Below are 21,934 nucleotides of genomic sequence, written 5' to 3'. Positions count from 1 at the left end.
GAACTTCCTAGAGACTTGTTGAATGGTTTTGACCAAAATGCTGATAGTGATACAGACAATGAAATCCAGGCTGAGGTGGTCTCAGATGGAGATAAGGAACTTTTTGCAGACTGGAGTAAAGTTCACTCTTGCTATGCAAAGAGATTGGCAGCATTTTGCCCCTGTCTTAGAGATCTGTGCAACTTTGAACTTGAGAGAGATGATTTAGGGTATCTGGTGCAAGAAATTTCTAAGCAGCAAAGCATTCAAGAGGAAGCAGAGCATAAAAGTTTGAAAAACTGGCAGCCTGGTGATGCAACAGAAAAGAAAACCCCATTTTCTGGGGAGAAATTAAAGCATGTGGCAGAAATTTGCATAAGTAAGGAGGAGCCAAATGATAATCACCAATACAATGGGGAAAATATCTCCAGGGCATATCAGAGACGGTCAAGGAAAATCCTCCCATCACAGGCCTGGAGGTCTAGGAGGGTAAAATGGCTTCCTGGGCTGGGTCCAGGGGTCCCCTACTCTGTGCAGCCTTGGGACTTAGTGCCCTGTGTCCCAGCAATTCCAGCCATGGCTAAAAGTGGCCAATGTAGAGCTCAGGCTGTTGCTTCAGAGTGTGCAAGCCCCAAGCCTTGGCAGCTTCCATGTGGTGTTGGGCCTGCAGGTGCACAGCAGTCAAGAATTGAGGTTTGGGAACCTCTGCCTAGATTACAGAGGATGTAGGGAAAAGCCTGGATGTCCAGGAAGAAGTGTGTTACAGAGGCAGAGCCCTCATGGAGAACCTGTGCTAGGGCAGTAAGGAAGGGAAATGTGGGGTTGGATCCCCCACACAGTGTCCCCACTGGAGCACTGCCTAGTGGAGCTGTGAGAAGAGGGTCACTGTCCTGCAGACCCCAGAATGATAGATCCACCAACAGCTTGCACCATGCACCTGGAAAAGCCACAGGCACTCAATGCCAGCCATGAAAGCAGCCAGAAGAGGGCAAAAAAGCCACAGGGGTAAAATTACCCAAAACCAATTGGAGCCCACCTCTTGTATCAGCATGACCTGGATGTGAGACATGGAGTCAAAGGAAATCATTCATTTTGGAAATTTAAGGTTTAATGACTGCCCTATTCGATTTTGGCCTTGCATGGGGCCTGTAGCCCCCTTTGTTTTGGCCAACTTGTCCCATTCCTAAGGGGTGTATTTACACAACGCCTGTACCCCCATTGCATATAGGAAGTAACTAACTTGCTTCGGATTATACAGACTCATAAGCAGAAGGGACTTGTATTGTATCAGATGAGACTTTGGACTTGGACTTTTGTGTTAACACTGGAATGAGTTAAGACTTTGGGGGACTGTTGAAAGGGCATGATTGCCTTGAAATGTGAGGACATGAGATTTGGGAGGAGCCATGGGCTAACTGATAAGGTTTGGCTCTGTGTCCCCACCCAAATTTCACCTTGAATTGTAATCATTGCCATGTATCATGGAAGGGACCCAGTGGGAGGTAATTGGATCATGGGGACAGTTTCCCCCATGCTGTTCTTGTGATAGTGAGGGACTTCCTATGAGATCTGATGGTTCCATAAGGGGCTTCCCCCTGTGCTTGGCACTCATTCTCCCTCCTGCTGCCCTGTGCAGAGGTGCTTTCTACTATGATCGTAATTTTCCTGAGGCTTCCCAGCCATGCTGAACTGTGAGTCAATTAAGCCTCTTTCCTTTATAAATTACCCAGTCTTGCATATGTCTTTATTAGCAGTGTGAGAATGAACTAATCAATAGTCTTGACACATGCACACATGCATACAGAACAAACATCCATGTAGTATATGACCCATGTTCACTTTGTGGTGTAGAATTAATATTGAAATGTATTACAATTAGAACATATACATCAAAAGGTCTTTTCAGGACACAAAGGTACACAAGTGCACAGTCTCTGCAAACTGGCCAGTCAGCCCATGTTTGGTCATCTTCTTATCAGGATAACAATATTGAAATCAGTATTTTGTCTAATCAAAGCTGTAGCTATGGCTGATGGAACAGGGGCTCAGTTAATCAGCACCTGTGAGCTGGATGAGTTGTAATTGTTTTAATATTGCTTATTTCAAAGTCAGTGCTTGTTTAGCTGCTAGAGATTTAAAAAAATAACTTTGTCACAGTTAGACCATAGTTTATCCTTTTTTAAATTTTTATTTTAGGTTCAGGGTTGCATGTGCAGGTTTGTTATATAGTTAAACTCATGTCACAGGGGTTGGTTGTGCAGATCATTTTGTCACCCAGGTACTAACCCTAGTACTCAATGGTTATTTTTTCTAATCCTCTCCCTCCTCCAACTCTCTACCCTCAGGTAAACCCCAGTGTATGTTGTTCCCTTCTTTGTATCCATAAGTTCTCATCATTTAGATCCTGCTTATAAGTGAGAACATGTGGTATTTGGTTCTCTGTTACTGTGTTAGTTTGCTAAGGATAATGGCCTCCAGCTGCATTTATGTTCCCACAAAAGACATAATCTTACTCTTTTTTATGGCTGCATAGTATTCCATGGTGTATATATACCACATATTCTTTATCCAGTCTACCATTGATGGGCATTTATGTTGATTCCATGTCTTTGCTATTGTGAATAGTGCTGCAATGAACATTCACATGCATGTGTCTTTATGGTAGAATGATTTATCTTCCTTCATGTATGTACCCAGTAGTGAGATTGCTGGGTTGAATGGTAGTTCTGTTTCTGGCTCTTTGAGAAAACACCACACCACTTTCCACAATAGTTGAACTAATTCACACTCCGCCAACAGTGTATAAGCATTCCTTTTTCTCCACAACCTTGTCAGCATGTTATTTTTTGACTTTTCAATAATAACCATTCTGGCCAGGGGCGGTGGCTCACATCTGTAATCTCAGCACTTTCGGTGGCCAAGGTGGGTAGATCACCTGAGGTCAGGAGTTCAAAACCAACCCAGCCAACATGATGAAGCCCTGTCCCTACTAAAAATATAAAAAGTAGCCGGGCACAGTGGCAGGCACCTGTAATCTCAGGTACTAGGGAGGCTGAGGCAGGAGAATTGCTTGAGCTCAGGAGGCAGAGGTTGCAGTGAGCCGAGATTGTACCACTGCATTCCACCTTGGGTGACAGAATGAGACTCCATCTCAAAAAAAAAAAATTAAAAATTAAAAACAAAATAATAGCCATTCTGACTGGTGTGAGATATATCTCATAGTGGTTTTGATTTGCATTTTTCTCATGATCAGTCCTATTGAGCTTTTATTCATGTGCTTTTTGGCCACACATATGTCTTCTTTGAAAAATATCTGTTCACATTCTTTGCCTGCTTTTCAACAGGGTTGTTTGTTTTTTTCTTGTAAATTTGTTTAAGTTCCTTATAGATGCTGGATATTAGACATTTGTCAGATGCATAGTTTGCAAAATTTTCTTTTATTCTGTAGATTGTCTGTTTACTCTGTTGATAGTTTCTTTTGCTGTACAGAAGCTCTTACATTTAATTAGATTCCATTTTTCAATTTTTGCTTTTGTTATGATTGCTTTTGTCATCTTTGTTATGAAATCTTTGACCGTTCCTATGTCCAGATGGTATTGCCTAAGTTGTCATCCAGGATTTTTATAGTTTTGGGTTTTACATTTAAGTCTTTAATCCAGCTTGAGTTGATTTTGGTATATGGTATAAGGAAGAGGTCTAGTTTCAATCTTCTGCATATGGGCGCCAGTTCTCCCAACATCATTTATTGAATAGGCAGTCCTTTCCCCTTTGCTCGCTTCTGTCAGCTTTGCCAAAGATCAGATGGTTGTAGGTGTACGGCCTTATTTCTGAGCTATCTATTCTGTTCCATTGGTCTGTGTATCTGTTTTTGTACCAATGCCATGCCGCTTTGGTTACTGTAGCCCTGTGTTATGTTTGAAGTCAGGTAACATGATGCCTCTAGCTTTATTCCTTTTGCTTAGGATTGTCTTGGCTATTTGGGCTATTTTTGACTCCATATTAATTTTAGAGTAGATTTTTCTAGTTCTGTGAAGAATTTCAATGGTAATTTGATAGGAATAGCATTGAATCTGTAAATTGCTTTGGGCAGTATGGACGTTTTAATGAAATTAATTCTTCTTATCCATGAGCGTGAAATGTTTTTCAATTTGTTTGTGTCATCTCAGATTTCTTTGAGAAGTGTTCTATAACCCTCATTGTAGAAATGTTTCACCTTCCTAGTTAGCTGTATTCCTGGGTATTTTATTCTTTTATTGGCAGTTGTGAATGGGATTGCATTCCTGTTTTGGTGCTCTGGTTGGCAGTTGTTGGTGTATAGGAATACAACTTATTTTTGTATATTGATTTTGTATCCTAAAACTTTGCTGAAGTTGTTTATCAGCTGATAGAGCTTTGGGGCTGAGACTGTGGTTTTTTAGATATAGAATCATGTTATCTGCAAAAAAGGATAGTTTGACTTACTCTTGCCCTTTATTGTTTTTTCTCTTGCCCTTTATTGTTTTTTCTCTTGCCTAATTCCTCTGGCCTGGACTGGAAGTACTAGAACGTTATTTATTCTTTAAGCGTTGGAGTGCACGACTTAATCCTTGCCTGGCATGGCCCTAGGTCCTGTGTATAATTTAGTATTTTTTTGCCATGAGGCGTCTGTTCTGTCAGTTTTATGATCTCTGTTTTAACAATGCTGATCAGTTGTTGTGTCTAAACCATAAAAGAGAGGTAGGGTATAGTGAGATGTGTCTGACCTCCCACCCATCGTGGCTAGAAACTCAGTTTTAAGGTTTTCCTGGGGTCCCCTTGGCCAAGAAGGGATCTGTTCAGTCAGCAAGGGGCTTAACATTTTACTTTTCATTGATAAGCCACACGTCTTTCTCCATGCTTTTTGTAAGTGTGGAACAGTCCTCAGTTACCTGGACCCAGGTGTTTCTAATTTAGGGGTTCATCAATCATGCCCTGTCAGGTTCTGTAGATTCAGCTAGAACTGGCCAGAGCTGCTGACACCAGTGTGCATAGCCTTCCTCACAAACGGCCACTTGTCTGGCCACCAAAGCCACCTTTTGCACTCAATGTGCACTGATTCTGCCTGGATGTCCTTTCTACCAGGTACCATCTTACCCAAACCACACTTTCAATTTCCTCAGCCTACCCTGAGGGCACAGACCTGGGCTTTCTTCCTCTATAAAGAAAACACTTTTATCTTCCCAGTCAAACTGAAACAAAGTTGTCTATACCCACATCACATGTTCAAAAAAAGAGCACCTATCTTTTTGTTTGTTTGTTTGTTTGTTTGTTTGAGACGGAGTCTCACTATGTCACCCAGGCTGGAGTGCAGTGGTGCGATCTCAGCTCACTGCAAGCTCTGCCTCCCGGGTTCACACCATTCTGCTGCCTCAGCCTCCCGAGTAGCTAGGACTACAGACACCCGCCACTGCGGCCAGCTAATTTTTTTTTTTTTTTGTATTTTTAGTAGAGACACGGTTTCACTGTGTTAGCCAGGATGGTCTCGATCTCCTGACCTTGTGATCACCCGCCTCGGCCTCCCAAAGTTCTGGGATTACAGGCGTCAGCCACCGCGCCCAGCCAAGAGTACCTATCTTAATTGAAAACCTTTGAGCAGTGGGCAGCCTTCTCACATTTTGGTGATGGCACTTGGGCTGGAACTGATTAAATTTCTGGTCTGGTGTTGACCATATGGAAAGGGTCACATGAACCTAGCAATGAAAGAATCCCATGGTCTGTTCTACATTCTTCCCTAACGGAAGTTAGCAACGCGGTCCAGTGATTTTTAGTATAAGTTTAAGTGCATCTGTATGTTTGTCAGCATGTGCCTCCACATTTTCTTTATCCATTCATCCACTAGTGGACACTTAGGCTGAATCCACATCAATCAATGTGAATTGTGAATAGTGCCATTCATAACTGTGAATCGTGCTGCAATAAATACAAGAGTGTAGAGAGCTCTTCAACATACTCATTTCATGTGTTCTTACTATAAGAAGTGGGACTGCTACGTCATATGGTATTTCTCTTTTTAATTTTTTGAGGCGCCTCCATACTATTTCCCATAATGGCTGTATGACTTTACATTCTCACCAACAGTGTAAGGAGCTCCTTTTTCTCCACATCCTTGCTGACATTTGTTATCTCTTGTCTTTTTGATAATAGCCGTTCAAACTGGGATAAGGTGAAATCTCATTATGGCCTTGCTTTGCATTACTCAATGTTTGGTGATGTGGAGCATTTTTCATATACTTGGTGGCCATTTGTATGACTTCATTTGAGAAATGTCTATTCAGGCTTTTGTCTACTTTGTAATTAGGTTATTTTATTTTGTTTTTGTTTATTTTATATCAAGTATTGAGTTCTTTGAATTCCTTATATGTTTTGAATAATCACATGAAAAAGAATAAAATTAGACTCATCTTTCACAACATGTGAAAGTCACTCAAAATGAATTAAAGACTTACTTAAAGGTAAGATCCAGAACTATGAAACTACTAGAAGAAAACACAGAGAAAATGCCTCAGGACATTGGTATGAGTAAGAGTTGTTTGAATAAGACCTCAAAAGCACAGGCAGCAAAAGCACAAATGGATAAATGAGATTACATCAAACTTAAAAGCTTCTGCACAGTAAAGTATATCAACAGAATGAAGAGACAGCTTACAGAATGGGATAAAATATTTTTAAACTATATATCTAACAATATGTAACTACATTTCAAACAATAGAAAGTCATGGACTCTGTCAGGGTTAGTGTAAAGGAATGTCTACTCTAAGAAGTAGTAAAACTAACTTTCAAAGGTAACTTAGTTCCGTGAAACTGGTTTCAGAGAGGTATGAAGATAAAGTCTCCCTTCTGTATTGAGAGTATATGAGAAAAAACAGACTGAAGGGAGGCCAAGGGAGTCAACCTATCATTCTACCACATCACATCAGCCATATTTCATCTCCCACACAGTGGTACCAATGCAGTATTTGTGGACGAGTATGTCTGCCCACTGTAAATCTCTTTTTCATTAATAATCAGGTGCAGATTTCTCACATATTATTTCATTTATCATTTTCAACTTTCTATTTTAATCTTACAGGACTTTTACACAATTTGATCACAAGCTCTCTCAGCTTCCTTTTTCCAGGCTTAAGTGTCCTCATACTTTGTCATCTCTCTTTCCATCTACTGATCTTTCCCATAAAATGATTATTAACCGTCTTCATTAAAGATTTCTCCAGATCTCCTCTACCTTCCATGAGGTGAGGTCGTGGGTAGAATACTATATAGCGCTCTATGTGCAGGCATAGCAATGGTTATGCAGAAAGAACTTTCAAGAAGGAATGAAAGTTGAAACCTACAGAAAACACAACAAAAAACTGGTTTCCTCCAGGGATAGTTAAGGGTAGCATGGGGCACAAATAAATAAATTTGCTACTTTCAAAGTAGGCCTAGGCGTGATCTAGAATAGAAATTTAGAGCTGTGAAGGAATTTAATTGATTTCTGCAGGTCGGTTAGTTGCTTCCGCACATTATGTGAAGTTACTGCCACCTTGTGGCAATACCAAAGCACTACACTTTCTGACTTTGAATAACCTAGGAAAATATAATGCGTAAGACAACAAGCCCTTTCGCTAAAGCGCCTTAAATATTGCCTAACAGTTTGCATCTGTATAGATCTATGGCTTATATCATCACTTACATGGTCTCATCTCGACTTCATAGAAATCATGTGAACATAGAAACTATGTTATCCATGTTTCGTCCCTGCGTGCGCGCGCGCGCGCGCACGCACGCACGCACACAGAGTAAAAGATGTCGTATAAGTTTTGCTGTTAGAGTTGAACTTAAAAATCTCTAAATTGTTACATTTGGAGGCTCTCATTTTGGGAGATCCTAGTGTGAGATGCTCCTTTGTTGGTCAATTTTAATTATACAGACATAAATAAAGGATATATTAATTATACATAGAGAAAAAGATCAGAAATGTAAACAAAATGCAGATAAGATGGAGACATTCAATGATTTGTCCAATAATATAAAAACAGTTTTTGTGTGCGGGTAGCTTGTTGTCATTAGTGGAAGGAAATAGAGAGAAGGATAAATAGTACTTGAATTTGAAAGAGCGGATGTATGAATACAAGACTCCCTTGAAGAAGAAAGGATCGTCTGGGACCACAGCAGGCCAGGGACAGGGAGAAGAATGAGCAGGCTGTATGGAAGAATAAAATGACCTAGTATCCCAGTTTATTTTTTTCCAGTGCTATGATTTCTTTCCTTTATCTTCAAATCTTTGGTAAACGTGTAAATGAGGTTTTGAGAAGTTAAGATTGAAATTCCATGCTCACGTCCGCTGCAATTGAACTGGAGAAGTGAAAAGATGACAAATGGAAGTGGCAGCCCTAAGGGCTGGAACAAGAGATGCAAACAAAGGCTGGGATGGATTTGTGGAATTTGTAACAAACACTTCCTAGGAGTGATTTCTCAGTAAAAGGCAGCAACGAGGCTGGTGTACTAAGTTAGCAAAAAAATTCCAGCAGCCTTTCCTGGGGGACTTTCATGCTGAAATGCAATCGCTAGTGTTGGAGGTGGGGCCTGATGGGAGGTGTCTGGATCACGGGGGTGGATCCCTCATGAATAGCTTAGTGTCATCCCATTTTCCTCATCAACATGCATTCCCAGAAACGCCATGAAAGGAAAGGCCAAGTCTTAACTGAGAAACGGACTGGGCAGATGAGGGACTCCCACATATACGTGTTTCCTGCTCTTCCCGAAGACATTTTGCCACAAGCATATAATTCAACTTCTGAAAAATATGGTCTTCCTCACTGCAGACACCACGCCAGCGTTTTAAATCAAGTTGGTTACTTGTGCTGTGTTTCCAGTATGTAGTTTGCCTGTGGCAATATTAAACTCATCTGGAAGAAAGCACTTACACCTATACAGTTCCTCATCGGTGATGTTATCCAGGCTGGTTAGCAAGAGTATCTCCTTATATTTACTCTCCATCTCACGACTTTAGGATCAGCTTATAAGGAATCCAAACTATGTAAGATTATACCACCAAAAGTGATTCAACATTCAAAATAAAGCAAGATGAGCTGTTACTATTTTTTAAAGGGAAAATAAAATGTTTACAGTATAGTAAAAGAGATTTTGGTGAAATATAAGAAAGAACTTTTTAGGCAAGATAGTCCTTCTTCCTGGGAAAGACATCTTCAGAGGGTATACAACACCTCCAGAATTCTTAGAAAATGGGATCCATTTTCCTGTTATTTTTAAAACAGTTATTCAGGCATAACTGACATACAACACAATGCACATATTTCAGGTGTGCAATTTAAATTTTTTGATGTATACAGTAGATAAAGCTCAATTTTTCAATTTCTTCTTTCATGGGTCATGTTTTTGGAATCATATTTATATGGTTCGGATATTTATTTTCCCCAAATCTCATGCTGAAATGTGATTCCCAGTGTTGGAGGTGGGGCTTGACGGGAAGTGCTTGGCTCATGGGGGTGGATCCCTCATGAATGGCTCAGTGCCATCCCCTGGTTGATGAGTGAGTTCTCTGAGTCACACAGATCTGATTAAAGTGTGTAGCACATTGAAGACCTAATGTGACCAGTAACCCATTAGAAGAAAACAGGATAATCTCAATATGTTGAGGTAGGGGAAGCTGTCTTAAGCACAAAAGGTACAAGTCAGGAAGGGAAAGTTTATTAAATTTGATTGCATGTAAACTCTAAATTTCTTTATAAAAAAGAAAAATTAAACATAATACTTCCAAATCCTGAAAGAAAACATAGGCAATGTATATAATTCAGAATGTGTGTAGAACTATGTATTGTACCATTTGTACAGCCCATGTGAAAAATGGACAATAGGTATGAATAACCACATTACTCAAATGCCTAACACACATATGAACAGGTGCTCAAAATTACCAGTATTTAGTAATTTTACTTTAAAAGTAGCAACCTATATGGTAGAGGACTTGAGCCAAGAACAAGAAAGGATGTTTATGAGCTGAAGATAACCAACTGTGACTTTTAGGGGAGGCTCCCATTGATAGAGACAATGTTAATGAATTCTGAGTTATTACTTTTAATATGAACTTATTATTTTTTCCTATAGACAGGTGATAGCTAGAGAAACTCTACTTATACATGTAGAATTTATAAGCAAAAATCGAAAGTATTTATAAAGTATTATAAGGGACATTTTCAAAATAAGGAACACATTTCAAATACTTAAAATGATTAAACCACCTGAACGCCCCTGTCTTACCAGTGAAAGAAAAAAGGGAAATTTGCATTTCCTGAGCACCTATTATATACTAAACACAGTCAACTCAGCATGTTTCCTACTTATCTATAAAAATGCAACCCTCCTACAACCGTATTACGTGCTAACATTCACATATTGCATCCGGAATTGGTGGGTTCTTGGTCTCACTGACTTCAAGAATGAAGCCACGGACCCCTGCGGTGAGTGTTACAGCTCTTAAGGCAGCGCGTCTGGAGTTGTTCCTTCCTCCCGGTGGGCTTGTGGGCTCGCTGGCTTCAGGAGTGAAGCTGCAGATCTTCGCGGTGAGTATTACAGTTCATAAAAGCAGTGTGGACCCAAAGAGTGAGCAGTAGCAAGATTTATTGCAAAGAGCAAAAGAACAAAGCTTCCACATTGTGGAAGGGGACCCGAGCGGGTTGCCACTGCTGCCTCCGGCAGCCTGCTTTTATTCTCTTATCTGGCCCCACCCACGTCCCGCTGATTGGTAGAGCCAAGTGGTCTGTTTTGACAGGGCACTGATTGGTGCGTTTACAATCCCTGAGCTAGACATAAAGGTTCTCCACGTCCCCATCAGATTAGTTAGATACAGAGTATGGACACAAAGGTTCTCCAAGGCCCCACCAGAGCAGCTAGATACAGAGTGTCGATTGGTGCATTCACAAACCCTGAGCTAGACACAGGGTGCTGATTGGTGTGTTTACAAACCTGGAGCTAGATACAGAGTGCTGATTGGTGTATTTACAATCCCTGTGCTAGACATAAAGGTTCTCCAAGGCCCCACCAGAGCAGCTAGATACAGAGTGTTGATTGGTGCACTCACAAACCCTGAGCTAGACACAGGGTGCTGATTGGTGTATTTACAATCCCTCAGCTAGACATAAAGGTTCTCCAAGGCCCCACCAGACTCCGGAGCCCAGCTGGCTTCACCCAGTGGATCCTGCACAGGGGCTGCAGGTGGAGCTGCCTGCCAGTCCCGCGCCATGCGCTTGCACTCCTCAGCCCTTGGGTGGTCGATGGGACTGGACCCCATGGAACAGGGGGCGGTGCTCCTGGGGAGGCTCGGGCTGCACGGGAGCCCACCGAGGCGGGGGAAGGCTCAGGCATGGTGGGCTGCAGTCCCGAGGCCTGCCCTGCTGGAAGGCAGGTAAGGCCCTCCAAGAATTCAAGTGCAGCGCTGGTGGGCTGGCACTGCCGGGGGACCCAGTACACCCTCCGCAGCTGCTGGCCCGGGTGCTAAGTCCCTCATTGCCCGGGCCGGCAGGGTTGGCTGGCTGCTCCGAGTGTGGGGCCAGCCAAGCCCACGCCTACCCAGAACTCCAGCTGGCCCGCAAGCACCGCATGCAGCCACGGTTCCCGCTCACGCTTCTCCCTCCACACCTCCCTGAAAGCTGAGGGAGTGGGCTCCGGCCTTGGCCAGCCCAGAAAGGGGCTCCCACAGTGCAGCGGTGGGCTGAAGGGCTCCTCAAGTGCCGCAAAAGTAGGCACCCAGGCAGAAGAGGTGCCGAGAGCGAGCGAGGGCTGTGAGGGCTGCCAGCACGCTGTCACCTCTCAATATCAATAACAATTTATATATAAGAAAATTAAGACAGCTTTTATCACATAAATATAAAATTTACATTTTACTCCATGATATCTGTTTACTTAAAACACATTTTAAAGTATTTGCTATAGGGTAAAGTGTATACCCAAAGAAAATGCAGACAATTGATTTGGTGACTTCATGACCCAAGGGTGTACACACTGTAGTTGAGAAGTATGGTCCTGTACCATGCATAATAGCTGACACTGGATAGCTCCTTACTGTGTACAAGGTGATTTCACATGGAGCCTGGAAGACACAAAGAAAATAAAATGTTGAGGGAGCATATAATCATCTCTGAATGGGGATGATAATTCTTATCTCCGGGTTGTAAATACACAGCATGGTGTGCCTGATACAAAGCAGTTGGCATTTATTATAGTCTCCCAATTGTTACATTTTAAATTAGGTGGCATGAGTTACCTGGAACCAAACAGCTAGTAAAAGACAGTACAAATTACTGAATTCAAGTCTTCTGAATCCAGGAGCTCTGCTTTTTCTTATGCCAACTGTCTGCTTATTATACAGAGAGTATGGAATGATTCCCTGTTTAAAAAAATTTAAAAAGAAAGAAAAAAAAAACTAGTGCTATTTGCTTCAAAAACACCAACCCTCAGATATATAGTAGTGTTATAGTTGAAGCATTAGCAATTATTTTCTTTGTCAAATCATTTATTTCTTTTCAACTAGAATATTGGCAAAGCTTGCTCCTTCACTCTGTTCAGATTTCTGCTTAGTTGTTTTTTTCTAAGCTCATCCTTCAATGAACACTTGCTGCAAAATAGCACATGATACCATTACTGTCTATTACCTCATACCATTTGTGTTTCTTCATAGCACTTATCTGCTTGTAATATATAAGCATTATATTATATATGACATTATAGTATAAATGCTGTTGCTATTTGTTTATTCTTTAATGGCCAGCCTGCTGAAATAGAAGTGCCTTCTGGTCAAGGATTCGTGTGCTGTTTATTGCTGTACTCCTACCACCTAGAGTAGTAGGTCCTCAATAAACATTTGTTAAATAAACATACGTTGTATCAACTGTCTAGGCATCCCATCTAAGACTTCAGCCCTGGGAATCTCTACTTCCTAGGCTCTATTCATCCATATGGCTTGATTACTCAAGAGCCAGAATTATCTGAGAATGCACAGAGCAAATGTCCTCACTGCACCTTCTTGAAGAGGGATGTTCAAGCCAGAAATAGCATAGATAAAAAGCAGAATTATAATCAAACCATATCTATCTACTTGTAGAATAATTTCAAAAGAGAGCAAGGTTAAGAAGGCTTTTAAAAATCCAAGGCATTATGCCAAATATATAACATATATTTAATAAAAGTGGAAAATTTGGAAACTTCCATCTCTGGTGGGAGTAATCTAACTTCCTATGGTTCCACTGTGCAAGTTACCCTAGATTCTAAGAAGGAAGTAAAACATGGTGTATTGCAGGGAAACTTCAAGTAATTGAATTTGTGAGAACTTTCAGACTAAGCTGATAGAAAAACGCATGGTTTATTTTAATGTTTCTGTTATTAGTTATTTTTTCATGATAATTTAACTGGTGAATCCAATTATCTATTGAGACAATAGATGTATTTTTATTCTGGCTATGTCATAATATTCTGCAATTACGAAATCACATAACACTTAAATTACTGCCATAAAGCTAAGAAGAAATAACTTGCCATATTCCAAATTCCTAAAGAAGCTCGATCTCTGTTACCTAAGTAATCCCTTTTCTGTTTTGCTTTTTTGTGGTTCTTAGGCTAGAATCACATTTTGGCTCTATCAGCCTAAGGAGCAGTTAGCCACCTGTCACTGAGTTAGGGAACAAAAACACCAAGGTGATAGGTATTTGCACCATAAACTTCTCCTATCTTGTATGTCCATAATTCTGTATTATTATTATTATTATTTTGAGACGGAATCTTGCTCTGTCGCCCAGGCTGGAGTGCAGTGGCATGAGCTCAGCTCACTGCAAGCTCCGCCTCCTGGGTTCACGCCATTCTCCTGCCTCAGCCTCCCGAGTAGCTGGGACTACAGGTGCCCGCCACCACGCCCGGCTAATTTTTTGTATTTTTAATAGATATGGGGTTTCACTGTGTTAGCCAGGATGGTCTCGATCTCCTGAACTTGTGATCCACCTGCCTCAGCCTCCCAAAGTGCTGAGATTACAGGCGTGAGACACCATGCCCGGCCAATTCTGTATTATTTTGCATTTCTGACACTCATGACTTGATACCTTAAACATTCAAACACATAGAAACACTTATTTGTGTGAACAGCAGTTTCTTTCCTTGAACCAAAGATTGTCAACCCTTAATCTAAAACATAAAAGGAAATAAAATTCAAACACCACTTCTCCATTACTTGTAAATTTTATTTCTCTCTTCTTAATATGCTAATACCCAAATTCGAGCCAAAATATTAAGGATGGATATGGTGGCTTATGCCTGTAATCCCAGCACTTTGGGAGGCTGAGGTAGGTAGATTGTTTGAGCTCAGGAGTTTGAGATCAGCCTGGGCAACATGGCAAGACCTTATCTCCAAAAGAAAAAAAAAAGGTTAAGAAATATAAATTTCAATTAATTTTGCCCTTATTGCTAAGTAAATCTGAGTAAACTATAGATGTTAGTAATTTGGGGTAAGAATTCCCAAAACCAGCTGGGCACCGTGGCTCACGCCTCTAATCCCAGCACTTTGGGAGGCCGAGGTGGGTGGATCACTTGAGGTCAGGAGTTTGAGACCAGCCTGGCCAACATGGTGAAACCTTGTCTCTACTGAAAATACAAAAATTAGCCAGGCTTGATGGTGCATGCCTGTAATTCTGGCTACTTAGGAGGCTAAAGCAGGAGAATCACTTGAACCTGGGAGGCAGAGGTTGCAGTGAGCCGAGATCATGCCATCGCAGCAGAGCAAGACTCCATCTCAAAAGAAAAAAATTCCCAAAACCAGATGTTTACGGTGGAGAGTTCATTACTGACAACAGTAGAGAATCTCATCTTCAATTTTAGAGATAAATTATGTCAAGGGAAATTTTGACAGCCAAAGTGAAGTCCTGAAATTAAACAGAGTAAAGAAATGATCAATCTTGTAAAGATCCTCAAAGAATGCTTTCTGGAGAATAGGTTTAGATAAAATAAGCAGATAAAGAATGAAGATAGCAGAGATAAAGCTGGAGAAGTAGAAACTATCAATGTTTTTACCCCCTTCAAAAATAATGTTGAAACTTAGTACCCAATGCAACACTGTCAGGAGCTTGGGCCAAATGGTATTTAGATCATGAGAATTTCACTCACGTAAATAGACTGATTAATGCCACTCCAACAGGCTTGTAGGGGGTGAATTCGCCCCATTTGTCATGTGAGGACACAGCAAGAAGGCCTCACCAGATACTGATGCCTTGACCGTGGACTTCCACCTCAAGTACTGTGAGAAATACATTTCTGTTCTGTATAAATTACCTAGTCTATAGTATTCCATTACAGCAGCACTAAATGGACTAAGACAGTGGGAAAGTATGCATGTCCATTACAGGGAGGGTCAGAGAACAGGAGTTTTCATGAACCAGAAACTTCTTTCACTCGTATTTTCTCCATGAGACATGCAATAAACATGAGCTGAATGATGCCAACTCTGGCTGTGTACAGTATATCATGAATGGTTCACATCACTCCCGAGGTTTCCATATACATTCACTCTCCTCTTCTCCCTCAACACTGAGTCTCTTTTATTCCACTCCAAAGTAAAGAGGTCATCCCTAGAACTACAGAAGCTCTTTCTGCCAACAGAGTTGTCTGGAGTTTATGGCATTAGCTTTGGGCAACAGGAAAAGTAAAACACAAAACTGCAATACAGAAACTACAAAATTTCAAGGAAGGACTGGCTGAGAGAAGCATTGAGGCTGGAGGGGAAGGAGTGGCATTGTTGTGAAAATGTGCTCTGGGAACTGACCTTAAATTGAATTGTAGGAGGCTGCAGTCCCACTGGAAAATGCATACTGGCGCCAAGAAAACTGCTGCTTCCAGGAACATCCTCCCCCTCCTTAGCAATGTGGAACAGATTGAAGGAAGCTCAAACAATCTATTTAAGCAGGAAGCAAATAGATTAAGAGAGCAACCACATGGCCTAAGGCACTATCAGTATAGCTATCCCCACCCCTCAGCCCCCCACCAGCTTTTCCTTCCTCTTTTGTTCTACTGTCTGAAAGACTACTCAGGCGTACATTGCGGAGGTGGAGATCTGCCTTTTCTTGTTCCCACTTAAGACTGCCTCCTATGTAAGTTTCTCCTATCTAAATCTTTGACTACCAACCAGCCTGTAGTGGTCTGCGTCTTCTTTGGTCTGAGTTTGCCTTGTGCATATATTGTTGTACCCAAGCGAGTTAAAAAAATACGCCACACTTTGAGACGAATTAAGAGTCCTTTATTAAGCCAGCAGCCAAAAAGACGGCTAATGCTCAAAATTCTCTTGGCCCGGGCTTGATTAACTTTTATACCTAGGTTTAGGAAGGGGAGGGGGACTCAAATGCAATAATTCTACAGAAGCAAAAACATGCAAGAATCAAAAGAAGCAAAATGGTTACACAGAGATAAACAACTTAAAAGACAAATGGTTACAAGAAGAGCAATGGTACCAGGTGCAAGATTCTAAATCTTTCATTATAATTGGATATAGGGTCTATGCCGGACACTAACTTAAGGTTTTATGTTGTTATCTCTTTGAGAAAAATCTTGGGAACTTCATACATTGTTGGTGTTAGTACCTTACCAGTTAATTGGGCTCTTTTGAAATGCTGAGGATATGTTTACCCAGGCCAACTCCTTACTAAAGGGGGTTGGGTGAGGAGCCCTTAGTGTCTTGTAAATTAAGGGGTCAATTGGAGTTTGTCCGGCCTTCCCAGCTAGAGAGAGTATTATTTACATGAGAAGCAAGGCTAGGTGATTAAGGAGACAAGCAGGATAAAATTCAAAGTAATGAGTTAGAGTAAAAACAAGGTTAGGCATTTCATTGTAGGGTGGTTCTTAGTCCAGCATGGCATTTTCCCAATAGCCACCTAACTATTTAACTACATTCACCCTTGGTGCAAGTGCCAAAAAAAAAAAAAAAAAAACACCAAGGCGATAGGTACTTGCACCATAAACTTCTCACATCTTTTATGTCCATAATTCTGTGTTATTTTGCATTTCTGATATTTAGTTTGTCTATAGAATTGAATTGGCCTTTAACCCTATCATATAATAATATACTTTAATTTTAATCACAAAATATGTATGTTAAGTAGAACACAATCTAGGAAATACAAGATAATACAGAAAAAAAATGGAAGTAGTGGGGAAAAGGAAACAGCACAAAACCAGGTGTGATGAAAGAGATAAACTTTGACTTCTAATTTCAACTGAGAATCAATGGACAAAACATCAAAGCCAATATCTGAAATTCATGGTTCCATTCATGTGAGAGTCGGAGAGACAAATGTTAGTATTCCAAAAAAGAAAATAATTCGGTTTAGGCTTTGGGAAAATCAGATTCTGTGTTTTAACAGCAAAGGTCCAGCCCCAGCAGGAAGCATGAGAACCCAAACAATGCCCTTGTGCTAATATTGTTAAGTGGAGAATCTGTAAAGAGATAATGAAGAAAATGACATTCATACAAGCTTAAAAGGACATGGATGTTTTGCTAAAGAATAAAATATGTGTAGAAATTAGTAAATCAAGGAAGTAATTTTGCTTAGCAGTCAAGTGCATAGGCTTTGGAATAAGGTAGATCTGGTTTGAATCTGGCTCCAACACTAACTAGTCACCTAGTTTTTAGAAAATAACTTCAATTATTGCTACACACTGGATTATGTCACCTAAATTCATATGATGAAGCCATAATCTCCCAATGTGATGATATTTGAAAACGAGGCCTTTGGTGGGTAGTTTATGAGGGTGGGGTCCTCATAATTTGATTAGCACCCTTATAAGAAGAGGTGTCAGAGAGTGCTCTCTCTCTCTCTCACCACTAGGTGAGGACCCTGCATAAATATGGCTATCTGCAAGCCAGGAAGAGGTCTCATACCAGAAACCAAATCGGCCATCCTTGATCTTGGAACCCTCAGCATCCAGAAGACCCAAATCAACTAAGATAGTAGTCTTCTCTAAAAAGGGGAAACTTTGCAACATAGGGTTGATTTGAAAAACAAGTGAACAATGCGTATACCACAGTCTATTGCATCATGAAAAACCAGTATGCAATAGCTCTTTTTGTTCTTAGCAAGGTAAAGACATTTGCAATACTGACAGGAGAAATGTCACCTACAAATACTCTAAAGTGTGAAGTGACATAAATGTTTCTGCACAACTAAAACTTTGGTATATGTGAAACAGTATGGAAAATGAGGCCAGAAAGGTAAAATAGTAAGCTGCTTTTTGTCATAAAGAGAGAAATGGAACCCTCATTGTTAAAAAATAGGTACACAATTGAGAGATTTTATTCAGAATAATGCCTGATTAATATACATTTAGTCACTGTAACAATATAGCTACATAATTTTTATATATATACTATATTCACACATTTTTTGCTTTATCAGGAATTTTTGTATATTCTACTAATGACTTTTCTGTATGATAGCACAAATTACAATTGTTGGCCACTGCCACAAAGTGGGGGAAAATGCACATTTTTAAGCATTTCTTTGCTTCATCTATGAAACTTTCATCTTTGCAGTATGAATTATGGAGCATTGTCCTGAGTTGCCCTTATAGGTGACAGCAGTTTGTGTGTTGTATGCTGGAGTCCCAATTGAGGACATTACTGCATAAAAAAGGATTATAAGTAAAAGGCAGAAAATGTTTTGAATGATCATAACTTCCAAGGGTTCTCTACCCTTTGAACTCTGGATTGGGGTTCCCAGTGACTGCCCTAATATCCTTCTCTACCTACTGCCTTAAGGCCAACTCAATGTATCCATGTAAAGAGTACCCTAAAGCCAGTAAAAGATCATCATGAACACCCAGAGGTGTTTATGGCCATCATTCCAGATCCTCTTTGCTTTTTCTTGACTTACTCCTTCTTTGATAAAGTTATTCATATGGTTTCAAATCCAGAATTCAGCTATTCACTTCATGGCCCTAGTTTGGATTAAAACAATCAGCTTTCTTTTGCTCTGTAGATGGCCTTGGATAGTACATATTAACTGTCTATGGGGCCCCTTTTCCACTCATGACCACATCCTGCTGGCGGATCTGCTGCTGGGTTAACACCACATCATCTGCTAGTTGATGCCATTTATTTGACATCCTGGGGTTACAGCACGCTAAAGGGCACCCACTGTCCTTAACAGAGAAAAATACACTGCTGAGCAAAGGATTAAACAGGCTCCTCACACTACCAGAAGTTCAGCGCATTTTCCAGGATTTTCAAGGCTTCGATGCTGTCATGCTGAGAGTCCACTATCCACTTTTGTTTATCCATGAATAATGCAGAAAATGTGAGCATTCATGAATCTAATCATTGAGGTAAAGTAACCTAGTCATAGTCAAGAGGACAGCTAGTGTTAAACTCCTTCATATAAATTTGAGGAAGGATTTACATATTCATAATGACTTTCTGATCTGGAAAGCCCAGGTTTGTCAGTTATTAATAATTGGATGAATACTTCAGGTAGTATTTAAACAAATAGCGATTTCACAGCAGACATTTCCCCAACCAGGAGATGCAGTAAAGTATTGGTAGCAATAGATGCTCCTACCAAGATCTCCTCCTGCCACTGCCACTCTGTGCAAAGGAAAGGAGGGAGAAGAAGCCATGTTGTTTCTCTTATATTTGAGCATCATTTAAGGGAATATAAGTCTCTAATGACTCACATGTAAGTCTGCTGGGTAAGAAAGTTCTAATGTTGGAACTCCTTTCAGCTATTGAATTTTGTAAGAAAAAAAAAAACAACTTACTTCTGTTTATATACATTTATGAGATACAAGTGTAATTTTGTTACATGGATATATGCCATATTGGTGAAGTCAGAGATTTCAGTGTACACATCACCCGAAAAATGTTCACTGTACCCATTAAAGTAATTTATCATCCCCCATTTCCCCTCACCACATGCTCCAGCCCTTGCCAGCAGGAAACTGTTCATTTTCTCTGACTAACAGAAACGAAAGCTAAAAACACTGGTGGGAGGAGTCTCCACATTGCTTCCTACTCCATTTTCTCTGGGGCAATAGCAGAATAGGAGCAAGCCAGCACTAGTCAGCTAAGTGACTCAACCAAGGCCTTTTTTCCTTGTTATCTTTGTAGATACTTCATTTTCTTAGTGTTTCTGGAGATTACAACATCCTGCGTTTCCGTTTCTGGGAACTTTACTGATTTATCTCCCTGCTCACACAAAATAAGCATTGATTCCTGCATTTCTGAAGATCTCAGGATCTAGACTATTGTTGAAAAAATTTCCAGTGAGGTGAGTACTGTTGCTGATTTTGTAAATATGATCTTGTTCCTTCCTTGAAGTCCCCAGAATCATAAGGGGACAATCAATATTGGTTATTCAGTGTCATGGGATGAAGGGAGTAGGGCTGAGTATTCAGAAAAGTGAAAACTGAGTTGCTTGATATGAATCCTTCATTTACTTAGGAAGATAACAGGCATCTTCTATTCCACCACAACTGAGGACTGAACAAGAGAAAATGCATTTTGACCATTGCAGATTTTAAAATTAATTATCTGAGTGTGTACTGGCATAAGTTGGTACTTAGAAGAGGGCTTCTGTTATTTTGGCTGGAAGAAGTGTTGGAAACTCGGTAGCTGTGGTCGGTTCTCAAGATAGTGACATGAAAAAAGTATCATGAAAGAATATTAAGTAAAAAACATATCTGAGCATAGAGATGTATTATATGACATCATCCCAATTTTACAAAACATAAGAACAAATGTACACATAGAGTAGAAAATTTTTTTCAGTTTCACAAACACAGTTATTCAAGCACATGGTGTCTTAATATTTTCATAAGTGTATTGATCCTTTACTTTAGCTCCATTCTACACCGGGTGCTAGGGGCAGAATTTCAATCATTTTGGAATTACTCTCTGCCCTCCTGAAAGTTAATGATTTTTTTTTTTCCTTGTGGCAAAGTATAGGGGAGTGGAGGGGAAGGCAATTAGGAAAAGGTTACTATTGTTTACTTTTCAAATTTTTAAAAGATGTTTTCTATAGCCTGGTACAATATTTCATGTGTGCTTAAATGGAATGTGAGATTCTTAAATGTTGATTTCAGAATTTTATTAGATAAATGTTGTTAATTACATTGTTCAAATTCATTATATCATTACAGATTTTTTCACCTTGTTCATTTAGTAATTGAAACATAAACTGAAATCTCCTATTATAAAGTTTGCTTTTTTGGCCGGGCACAGAGGTTCATGCCTATAATCCCAGTACTTTGGGAGACCAAGGCGAGCCGATCACTTGAGGTCAGGAGTTCTAGACCAGCCTGGCCAGCATAGCGAAACCCTGTCTCTATTAAAAATACAATAATTAGTCGGGTATGATCATGTGTGCCTGTAATCCCAGCTACTCAGGAGACTGAGGCAGGAGAATCACTTGAACCGGGAGGCAGAGGTTGCAGTGAGCCGAGATTGTGCCACTACACTCCAGCCTGGGCGACACAGCAAGACTCTGTCTCAAAAAAAAAAAATTTTTTTTCTTTGTAGTGCTCTCACAATCACATACATATTATGTGTATATGTAATATACATTCACACACAAATATATGTATATATAATCATGTATACAAACAGGTACACACATATAAATATATGTGTGTAGTGATGTCTATACATGTGTGTATATGAAGAGAAATATATACTAATTATAGTACCATGAAGCACTATAAAATAATAAATAATATCATTAGATAAATTTGATAATTCATAACTAAAACAATTTTCTAGGAGTTGAACCTTTCATCATTATGTGGTATCTAAAGTTACTTTTGGGCTTAAGGTATATTTAAAGTTACACAAACATAGATAAACTGGCTTTCTTTAGTTATTCTTTGCAAGATAATTTTTAACAATTTTTTTCACCTTTTGTTAACAACATATAT

At 40.1% G+C, this 21,934-nt stretch overlaps 2 protein-coding genes across 2 annotated transcripts in view; one reads left to right on the top strand and one right to left on the bottom strand.

Annotated features, from left to right (window-relative positions):
• Window positions 1–8,528: 8,528 nt before the first annotated feature.
• Window positions 8,529–8,977, bottom strand: PYDC5 (pyrin domain containing 5). Its single transcript, XM_024248045.2, is given in 2 exon segments — window positions 8,529–8,843; window positions 8,846–8,977. Coding segments are annotated over 2 exon segments (342 nt in total). The 3' UTR covers window positions 8,529–8,633.
• Window positions 8,978–20,057: 11,080 nt separating this feature from the next.
• Window positions 20,058–21,934, top strand: part of IFI16 (interferon gamma inducible protein 16) — a gene marked incomplete at its 3' end in the record, with an annotated part of 45,173 nt that continues 43,296 nt past the window's right edge. The window contains 1 exon segment of the mRNA NM_001131692.1: window positions 20,058–20,289.

The sequence above is a fragment of the Pongo abelii genome, chromosome 1 (genome assembly GCF_028885655.2).
Source record: "Pongo abelii isolate AG06213 chromosome 1, NHGRI_mPonAbe1-v2.0_pri, whole genome shotgun sequence".
NCBI lineage: Eukaryota > Metazoa > Chordata > Mammalia > Primates > Hominidae > Pongo > Pongo abelii.
The sequence above is the reverse complement of the archived record's forward strand: the minus strand, read 5'-3'. Positions and strand labels throughout refer to the sequence as shown.